Source organism: Fragaria vesca, linkage group LG2 (genome assembly GCF_000184155.1).
Source record: "Fragaria vesca subsp. vesca linkage group LG2, FraVesHawaii_1.0, whole genome shotgun sequence".
NCBI classification, from domain to species: domain Eukaryota; kingdom Viridiplantae; phylum Streptophyta; class Magnoliopsida; order Rosales; family Rosaceae; genus Fragaria; species Fragaria vesca.
This window is the reverse complement of record NC_020492.1, coordinates 8,673,062-8,683,576: the sequence shown is the minus strand read 5'-3', so window position 1 is coordinate 8,683,576 and position 10,515 is coordinate 8,673,062. Positions and strand designations below refer to the sequence as shown.

The following is a 10,515-nucleotide window of genomic DNA, read 5'->3' as shown; positions in this document are numbered from 1 at the left end:
GTATCTACAAGAAAATATCTAAGCTAGGGAATTCTAAAGTGTTCTAGAATTCTCTAGATAGGTCCACCATGTTCTTGAATACCAAAGTGCTTCTCTTTAGGCTTGGACCGTGCATGATGGACTTGGACTTGTGTCATGGACTTACTTCACTCAAACTCAGTCCATGACAATATGACCTAAGACCAGCTAGCCCAAGAACCATCTGACCCAACAACTTCATTTGACCTAATAGCAGCTGGCCCAAGAACCAAGCACATTTTCTCAGTCAAACGTTCAATCGACCCTAAACACAAATTAGGGTTTCAAATCCTGCCTCTTTATATGGGGGCACCTCTGGGCTCAACGCCTCCCTCACCATACCTGGAACTAGCGACGACGATCTAACCGCTCCCCTCTCCGACCCCGGCTAGGCCACTCTGATTTGGATGAATATTGTATTAACCCGGGTTGAAAATTAGTCTAACCTATCCAAAATGGGTATATTTGCTCTAAGGGACATTTTGACCAATAATTAATTAGCTTACTGTCATTACTACTCAATTTTTTCTCACTCTTGGTTGCATGGTTTTCACTTGATGACTACAAGTTCTGCTTTTACAGTTCGATACTATGATCAACCAGAAAAATACCTAATAGAAAAATCAATGTTTCGAGTACATATTTCTATGTTTACTTCGTTGTTTTATATTTCGTGTAAACTCAGTGTACCGTTTAAAAGATTAAATCACCATTAAGAAAATGTGAGGAAAGAAGTTAAAAAAAATTCCTGAGAATTTGGGCAATTTTGACAGTTCCTTTAAAATGTATGATAAGTTCATACATCAACGATTGACGACGCCTCACACCTTTTTTGAGTTGAAATGTAAATGCATTGTGGCCATGTATGAGGGGTAGAATTCCACATGAATCATTCAACATCATTCATATTACATTTATATGTGTGTATATGAGATTGTATAAGAATTCAGAATTGGGGATTAAAGTGGAAATGCCGTAAAGGTTATGTAGTTGCATTTCTAGAATGCAAACTAATTATCATACAATAGTTGATTTTGAATAATTAGATATTGGAGGATATTCTCCAAAACAAAACAAAAATTAGATATTGGAGGAAAATTAGTGAATCATCTAACTGATTGTTGTAAACTAAAAATATATGATGGTGTTTTGGCATATGAGCCCGTCGATGAACGGGCTCAAGCAATCACATGTGTGCCCCCCAAATCATTATGTACTCCGATGAAACCAAGTGTGCAAACCATTATGTACTCCAATAAAATGAAACCAAGTGTTTTGAGTGGTCTCCACAGTTGTATCTGATATGTTTGCTAGCTTAGTTGTTTCAAGCATTGACGTACATAGTCTGTATCTATTCCAGGACAGAGAGATTGGCTAGCAAGGTAGTTCCTAAGGGTATAGTCTTAATGGAGGTGGTTATTGGGTTAATCTCATCTATATTAATAACTATATAAATTTTTGTATGGAAACTATTGCGAATTATTGAGTTCTTGTTTCTCTCTTCTTCAAACTTTGAGACGTCCTGTTCAATCAGTATAATGGGGCATGACGTACAATCAGTCGATTACCGTAAGCTAGGCCAAAAACTTCAAACAGTACGTAATTACACCCATTTGCAAAACGTTTCGGAGACTATTATTCTCTTGACAAACGTCCTTTAATTAGAGCCAAACGGAACAAACACAAAATAAAACTTCAAGATGTACGTACTATTTGCAAAACGTGTCTGAGACTATTATTGTCAGTTTCAACTATATATGGAAGAGAGCCAAAGAACGTTTCATAACTTGCTCAGTTATCGTGCGTTAAAGGTAGGTTGTCATGGCATGCTCTAACAGATGCATCCCTACTGAATCTGGATAGCCTAGGCTGTTTACCATCAGTATCAAGAGCATTCTTCACATCGATGTTCGACTTACGTTGTCCTTCTATTCTGACTCGATGTAGGTGGCACCTAAATGAACCTTCATGGTTGGTTGGAGCGCATATGCAACTCTTCTTTTGATTCGAAGCAGGTTTCTTTGCTATCGAATTCTCCCTTACAATCTTCTTCTGTATTGACTTGGCCAATTCATCTTCTTGATGAGACAGACCCTTCATTTTGTCAAGCCTGGAAATGATGTGTATAAATACAATGTAAGCAGTATTCCATTAAAACACCTCTCGCATCGATCGTATGGTGTAGAACCATGGTACATTTCCAAATTAATAGATCATATGCAGAATACACTAATTTAGATCGCAGAATACATTAATAGATCAACAATTGTTACTCAATTTAGGCAAGAAATACTTGACACAGTTATTTTGTTCACATGATGATGAAAATGCATGTGAATTCGTATGCCACGTGGTAATCTCATTTTGAGGACCAAGGTCAAGATTTTGGCTATAGTGATCATGTTTGGGGAGAATAAACTGATAGCATGATCAAACTGTCACTGAGAACATTGACAACGTTAACGTACCTTTACCAAAAACTTGATCTTGGTTACTGGAAGATAATTGCCAAAGACATGTAAATATTATTAGAAGTATTAGAGAGGAATAGATCTCATATCAGAAAAGTGACAAATAAAATATAACTTATATGTGGATGGATCTTATCCAATTGTACTGAGACCTTTTGTAATTAAAACCCAACACCTTAAAGATGGTTAAGTTGGGACAGTATCGGTACAATGTGATCCACGGGCCACGATTGTCGCTGTTTAACATGGTATCAGAGCGGGTCTCTCTCCAATTACTTCTCCAATTCTCATGGGCCCGATTTGGTTTCATTCTCTCATCCGGTCCGAGATTCTATTCTCTCGCTCGGTTTCGGCTTCTTATCTCACCATCGGAATGTTCCGATTGGATTGTCACCAAGTGTCCCTTGGTTCGTTCTGTTCCGATTCATTCCACGTGCGGACCTTGAGTCAGGTTGCACGTGAGGGGGCGTATTAGAAGTATTGGAGAAGAAGAGATCCCATATCAAAAAAGTGACAAATAAAATATAACTTATATGTGGATGAATCTTATCCAATTGTACCGAGGCTTTTTGTGATTAAAACCCAACACCTTAAAGGTGGTTAAGTTAGGACAATATCGGTACAATGTGATTCACGGGCCACGCTTGTTGCTGTTTAACAAATATGACCTCTATATATGTATATGGACCCGAATGAAATTAGAAGCAAAGGATTCGTTGTGAAACAACAGCTGTTGAAACAGCTATATATGTCTAGCTATCATGCCTTGTCAACTAAAGACTTGAGTAGCACAGAACAACTAACACAAGTGCTGGAAAAGACTGAATAAATTTAGTGTCCCATCAGTTAGTGTTTTGCCTACAGAGTTCCCACTATAAGTATAGATATATAATACTTCTTAATGAGTTCGATCCTTAATTTCTAGGTTCTAATTAGAGATTGACACAGGGCAGTCCATGCTCTTTGATTTCAAGGACACTTAACGAAAAGCCTTATCAGAATCCAATCCAATTCAGATGATAGAGCAAAATCATAGATGCCAATACCAATCAAGATCACAATCATAAGAATAACAACTAAACGTACGTACCAAAGAGTAGTACTCATAGGTCTGGAGTCATGATGATCAGGCAGCTGGTGGTGTACCTCAGTCGGCATTGTTATTGCATATATCGATCGATCGACTTGATGATTTGGATGGTGGGATAGACCAGAACTTCCTTCAAATTAATCCAAGAACGAATTCAAAGACAGATCTGCAAATGATATATATCTTAATTTGTTGAAGACGGCACCTCTCTCTCTCTCTCTCTGTATATAACGAACACATAAGGGTTCTAGGTCGACTGTGGCGCTCTAACTCCTGGTAGAGATAGGTTTTTGTTTGTTTAATGGATATGTCTGAACTAGCTAGGATGATTGAATTGGAGAAAGATAGAGATGTGCTGCAATATCAATCATATAGAGGATGAGAGAAACTCTGCAGAGAAAGATGGAGAAGATCCAATGAGAGAGCAACGCGTTCATGCATGCAACGCACAGAGACGTAACACTTGTATCTCAATATACAACTCCACCTGGGAGTCAGGGATCGGATATGCTGAAGTGAAAGCCGCAGTGATGACTAGTCTTGATGACTTGGCCCAATGACTCACCGCGATAAAAGGGCTTCGTGTGCAGCCGTGGTATTAGCTAGCTGGATAGTAGGTCGGATGGTTCGATCTTCCGCAAGTGCAGTAATCTTTTGAAGCTTATCACCGTATTTTTTTTGGGTAGATTCTTGTAAAGAACAGAAATGAGTAATTCTGAAGGTTTTTAACATATTGGATGCTTTCATATTATTTGTAGAGATCGATGAAGTTTTGAGTTTACTTCATTTCCTATTTTAAAACGTTAAAAGCATAAGAATCGATATAAATAACTCTCGTGGTCGTTAGTAGCCGTTAGCTAGCCTTAGGTTATGAGCTCAAATATCATAGACACATGTAATAGTGTGGTGGGTAGGGTGATGGGTTAAAGGATTTTAACTCTTGCGGTACAGTAAACGTAACGATCATTCATCATGTTTGATAGAAAAAAGTAGATCATTGTTAAATACTTAAATTCAAAACATCCTATATATTTTTGGTACATTATAAATTGTCATATACAAAGATAATTCAATAACCTTCACACCTTTCCTACACTAATTACAACGAGGTTGCTGTAAATTAACTAAGAAATAATCCTGTAGATGAATTTGTTAACAAGCTTTTTCATTTACCTTCTTTTCTCAAGAGTGGCAAAAGTCACTCTCTCACTTGACTGACTCTCCGGTTTAGGCTCTCATATAATCATATGTCACATTACTTTATCCTCTACATGGTTCTTCCTATTCTAAGGTAGAATTTGTTCGAGTGTTGTCAAGTCCTACAGAATTAAAGGTTTTCTCTTTATTGGCTGCGAAAGGAAACATGAATTTTTCCCTGTTTTTCCTTTCCTTCCACAAATTCAGATATATGCAGATCAGCAGATGTGCTTTCAGAGTTTGAACACATACATCAATTTCTTTCACTTCATATATATCTCTCTCACCCCACAAGCAGTCTACTTTAGAGAAAGAAAGAAAAGGGAGGATTGTAAAGCAACCATAATTACAAAAACCATGTCTATCTCAGTCCATCAAATAAAGAATCTCACTATCAAATTATGTTAGGTCATGTTCAATTTCCCACATAAAAAGTAACCAACAACTTATCTAGGTATTTCTATAGTGCCCTCTTTTTCCTCTTTTCTTTTTTTTTCCTTTTCCTTTTATCATGACAAGGAAAAATCCACATACCCCACTTTTGATTATATCTTTTCTTTTGAAGACATGCATGTAATTGATGAATATTCAAATTATATCCCAACACACAAGTACTCTTTTTCCATTTACAAAACCTAGCAAGCTAGCATCTCCTTTCCAATCACATTGATGAATATAAAGATCCATAGATTTATAAAGTTATACATTTCCAATCCATTGCCAAAAGAGAAGCTAAGAAGCCTAATAATATGAACTAGTCTCTCCTCACAATCCACATGAAGGATTATAGGAATTTTGGGACCAAAATATATTACATATGCTCACAATCTCAAAGTTGAACACATATCAAGTTTACTTTTTCCTCATATTAAGTCTTATATTCACTAAGTCTCACATAAACTTGCTCATTGATTCATGCAACACATGTTGGCAGCAAGCAGCTTGAAAAGAAACCCAACCCTCTCTTCTGCAAAAGTGGAAGAAGAAAACATATCAAAAGTAGAAACTTTAACTTTTTAGTAGGGCAAAGGTCAAAAAGAACAGGCAGCAGCGGTAAACAAAAGGGTAAAAAGCAATTTGATTATTGGAGGAGGTACTGTAAGTCTGTAACTTTTGTCACATCACGTTACCTTCTTGGCTTTAGCATAGAGTAGTTCTGGTGAGATTTTGTATAAATCTTCATCCACAGGCTTGGGATTGGGCCTGGACCTTGGAGGTGGGCTTGGTGGCTCCTTCACATCACCCATGACCCAACTCTCCTCTTTTGCTACTTTCACTTGCGGTTGACGCATCTTGTTCTGCATTAGTCACCAAAAAGCACTCATCAACACTAAATTCTCATCCCAAATATAGCTCAATCCATGGTTAATTTCCAAAAATTACCCGAATTTGGACCTAAAAATTAACCCGGGAGGTTACATTTCTAAAAAGAACCAACATTTTGGGCTATTTTTGCATACTTTGGAAAATGAAAGTGCTTCATAGGAAAAAGGATTCAAATTTGGTTTACCCTTCTGCGAGGAACAACGATCATGGCGGGAGTGACGATGTCGTTCTGGTACAAATCCCCGGTGACATACAAATCCCTATCCTGATCATGTTCATCAGAGTAAGTAGTGTAGCGCAGAAACCCAGCTTGTCGTGCAGACTCAAAGCACTGAGTGAAAGGAAGGTCTTGGTTCCAATCCCAGCTCCCAAAAGCAGGAACTTGATGACTCCTCCTGAAGTAGCCCTATATTCACAAAACACCACAAGTTAAAAATCACATCCCATAAACATCTGAGATAAACACAATTTACAAACCCATCAAAGTGTTTGTGTGAAAGAACAAACTTACTTGATCCATTGAGCTTGAACTTGCAGAGAATTGACCTCAGAACCTCAAAGGGTGCTTCAAAGTGTCTTCTTTCTCTTTGCTTTCTTTGCTTTGTTTCTTTCTTCACTCTTTTCTTTTTCTGTTGGTGAATGTGAGCGTGGGTTTATATAGCCTATATATAGAAGAAATGGGTGGAGAGAGAGGAGTGTGGATAGTAAAAGCAATGGCGGGGTATGGGGATCCAAAGCAAGGCAATAAAAATTAGGTATGGTATCGGTGAAAAAAGAAAGAAAAGTGAATACCCTATAGATAACGAAGCCTCAGTGAGAGCAGACAGAGAGACAGAGAGGTAAGGCAGGAGAAGGGAATTGCAAAGAGTAGGACTACTGTCTACTGTAGAAGTAGCTTTTGGTTTCTTTTTGAAATTCTGGCTCTTTAGCTTTTTTCAGGGCCTTAAATTTTGCTTCGCCTAGCTTGTCTCTGCTGTGACCTAACATCAGATATTGTATATTCCAAAGCCTGGAAAAGGGTCTTTGCCATTGGCCTAGCTTTCTTTAAATTTCCATACTAGGGTAAGTGTGTGTGGTTGTGTTCTTCAATATCTCACAGCAAAGCATGTGAGCTTGGGCCTTTGGCACATTTGCCATTTTGCTTTCTTTTTCACCCCCCACACGCGTACCCAGAAGCGAGAGGCTTGGTGCTCTGTGCAAAGTTAAAAGCATGAGTAATTAAATCGAAATTATACAGTTGATTTAAGACAAGTCATAGTAGGTTGTCAGTTTTTATTTTTCTTTGCTATGAGGTCAAACACATTAAGCAGTGAGCATCAGCAGCATGTTGATATTGCAGTTGGGTTAAAGTTTCAAACTTGCAGCAGAAGACAAGGTTGCTGAGGATAATGAATTTTATTTGCATAGAATAAGAAGAAAATGAATCAAACAGCATCGGAAAGAGGTTGTATAGGTCAAAGGGTGTGGCTTATATCAGGCTTTTTAAGCTCTGGTCTCAACCAAAATTTGGACTTTCATGGTTTTGGTTGTATATGATTTTGACTGCTCTAATCAGTTTTTGCTCTTGATCTGGCTGATGGGTTTTGTTCATTTTTTCAAAGAGTGAAGGAGCTTAGGTAACTCCACTTTCTTCATTCATGGAGATTCTGGCCAACCTGTTAACGTACCCTACAAGAATCACCAGAGTAGAGCAAAAGGAGATATATGCAGAGAGGGCCCTTCTCTTAGATACCTGAATCCTCTATCTCAAAGAAAGTAGTTTTGGCAGTACTGGTCTAAGAATTGAAAGTAAAATGCTTTCTTGCTCCCTTCTCTGTTCTGTGTTTTCAAATTCCATTTAAACCATCATCTACCAGAACCCAGAAGCATTTATAATTTCGAATTCTGTATGAATCTTTATCAATGAATGCATTAGATGGAGTTTGGTACCCCATTGAATAGCTGTATAGGCCAATTTGACCAATTCAACATGGCTCAGTATTAGGTTTAGAAGACTGCATGTATAGTCTCTGTCTCTGTAGGTATTGGAATTGAGGAAAAGAACCTCATTGCTTGTCCATTGGGTCACAGTGATTCTTTTTTACCTTCTTAAGTTTGTTGTATGCATAATGCAATTTTGTTTTGCATGAAAAGAAAAAGAAATATGAGGTCCTACACAAATGGAAATGGGCATATATCCCAACACCTGAATCTTTGTTTACCTAAGCTGGGTACTCAAAACCTTAGCACATTCTTTGAACATCCTCAAGCATAAGAAAATGGTATACTGGATTTCTGATGCATGGGAAAGGTAGTGAAACCTAGAATCCCAAAGGATATCCTCAATTCAAGTTTCCTTTGAAATTTTTAGATTCTGATATTATTAGAAAAACACAAAGCAGCACAAGATGAACCAAAATATTGCATAATATTGTGTATATTGGGAGATCACAAAGGCATATGATGATCATCTAGGACCTACATTTCATTTTGAAATAAAGAGTAATAATCAATCATCATCAAAAGCATATTACTCCTAAGAGTCAGCTTATTTGTAATTATAAACTATAAAGTGTTTGAAACAGAAATGCAACTATCTATTTGCATCACTCTCCCCGTCTTCCATCCCTAGTTGGCATCATTTGCAAGAAATTAACAGCATTTTCTCTCATATATTAGTTGTAGCTCTTACTTGGTCTTATATTTGGCTTTATTTGCCTCGAGTGTGCAACTTACAAAAGACAAAAGAAGTTGATTTGTTCATCGGACTGCTCAACATGAAGAAGATTTTTCGAGGACAAGATCAAAATGTGGTTAATCTTGTAGAGCAAGAAATACTCGATGGATTCTATCAAATTGGTGGTGGTGAAGCAGATTTTATAACACCTCATGCAAGCCACAGTTGCGAAGTAATTAACAAGAATCTAACAAGTTAGAGAGTGAATATCAGTCGCTATATGTATACGTGATGCTCATATATATGGACTTCGGTCTCTATACATTGGAGCAGTTGTGTATAAGTGTTCACAAATTTCATATCTTTATAGCTCTACCGACCAAGTTCGATTGACAAATAATATCCTTATCTCTTTTAAGACTCGAGAGACATGTTGAGATATGCATGTATTGGATTCGGGAGCTGGTCGAGAAAAAATTCCTTATCCAATATTTCTTTGTTGTCCTGCCCGCAATCGTACGGCCGGCCAGGGGCAGTGTGCGTCTTGATCTTTAGTTTAATGCAACCAGCTCTAATTATTTTGCTTAGGTCTTTTGTCTGGTTTTGGTTTTTCTTTTTTGGTATTCCTATTAACACATCCATTTTTGTTATTAACATACCACGTCTATTTTCTTATTATTATATATATGAGTGCGGCTATCGGGACCTTCAAATTTACTCAGTATACCTCTTATGCTCTTTACACCTCCTTTTAAATTTTAACTACAAACATTTGCTCACTAGACCTCCTTTCAAATTCCTAAAATAACCTTACGTATGTTATTCACATATATCTTGATAATTTACTCATTATACTTCTTATTTATTCTCTAGACCTCTCATTCTTTAATTTTTTTTCTTTTTGTATGCTATCATCGAGACCTCTGTTCCTTGATTTTTTTTCGTTCAAACCTCTTTCACGACGTCAATTTCTTGATATTTATTTTTTTATTTCCCATAGAATGTCACCAAACCTCCATTATTTGATCAATTTATAAGAAATTTTTTCCAATGACGTCAATTTTTCCCTTAAAAATAAAATAACACAAAATATTGGGTTTCAAAAACTTATATTTACCAGCCAAGTACCGTCTCTCCTTATAAATGAGAGGTCGTGAGTTCGACTCACAGTAGACTCATTGTAGCATATTAGTTGTTTATCTGATAAAAAAAACTTATATATACCAACAAGAAAATATTCTAACATAAATTAGCTTTTCTTTTTCTATTTTACTTGTGCTTGCTAAACAACGAACAACGATCAAGGATAACAATTGTATACTATGTGTGTTCTTTTTTCCCCTCTATTTTATGTATATCATGAAATTATTTCAATAGTTATTTAATTTTTCATTATCGATTTATTTTTGCATATATATTCCTTCACCTGGTATATATATGCTTTTAACATGTATGATAGTAGAAAATTTTATGTCACACGGTCGATTTTGATCATACTTTTAGCTCTAATTAAATATATAATATGTAATAAAATTTAGAAAATAGTAAATTAGAAATTAAAAATACATAAGGAAAATAATAAAGAATACAATCAATTAAACATCGAATTGAAAAGTCTATAGAGAATAAATATATTTCTTTTTGTATGATTATTGTCCTTAATAATCATTACATAAGAGGAGATAATTGTCATTCAATAACTCATAACAAAAGGAGGTCAAGTGAGCAAATTTGAAGGTCCCAATAGCCGCACTCTA

At 36.5% G+C, this 10,515-nt stretch overlaps 2 protein-coding genes across 2 annotated transcripts; both read right to left on the bottom strand.

Moving 5' to 3' along the window:
* Window positions 1-1,809: 1,809 nt before the first annotated feature.
* LOC101295779 lies at window positions 1,810-3,802 on the bottom strand. Its single transcript, XM_004292289.1, has 2 exons — window positions 3,580-3,802; window positions 1,810-2,128 (listed from the first exon to the last, which is right to left on the bottom strand). Exons 1-2 carry the CDS (start codon window positions 3,645-3,647, stop codon window positions 1,810-1,812), a joined length of 387 nt encoding a protein of 128 aa, XP_004292337.1. The 5' UTR covers window positions 3,648-3,802.
* A 1,631-nt stretch (window positions 3,803-5,433) lies between these two features.
* On the bottom strand, window positions 5,434-6,739 carry LOC101298081. The gene is made up of 4 exons (XM_004290090.1): window positions 6,614-6,739; window positions 6,287-6,508; window positions 5,907-6,074; window positions 5,434-5,743 (listed from the first exon to the last, which is right to left on the bottom strand). Exons 1-4 carry the CDS (start codon window positions 6,620-6,622, stop codon window positions 5,690-5,692), a joined length of 453 nt encoding a protein of 150 aa, XP_004290138.1. The 5' UTR covers window positions 6,623-6,739; the 3' UTR covers window positions 5,434-5,689.
* Window positions 6,740-10,515: the final 3,776 nt, after the last annotated feature.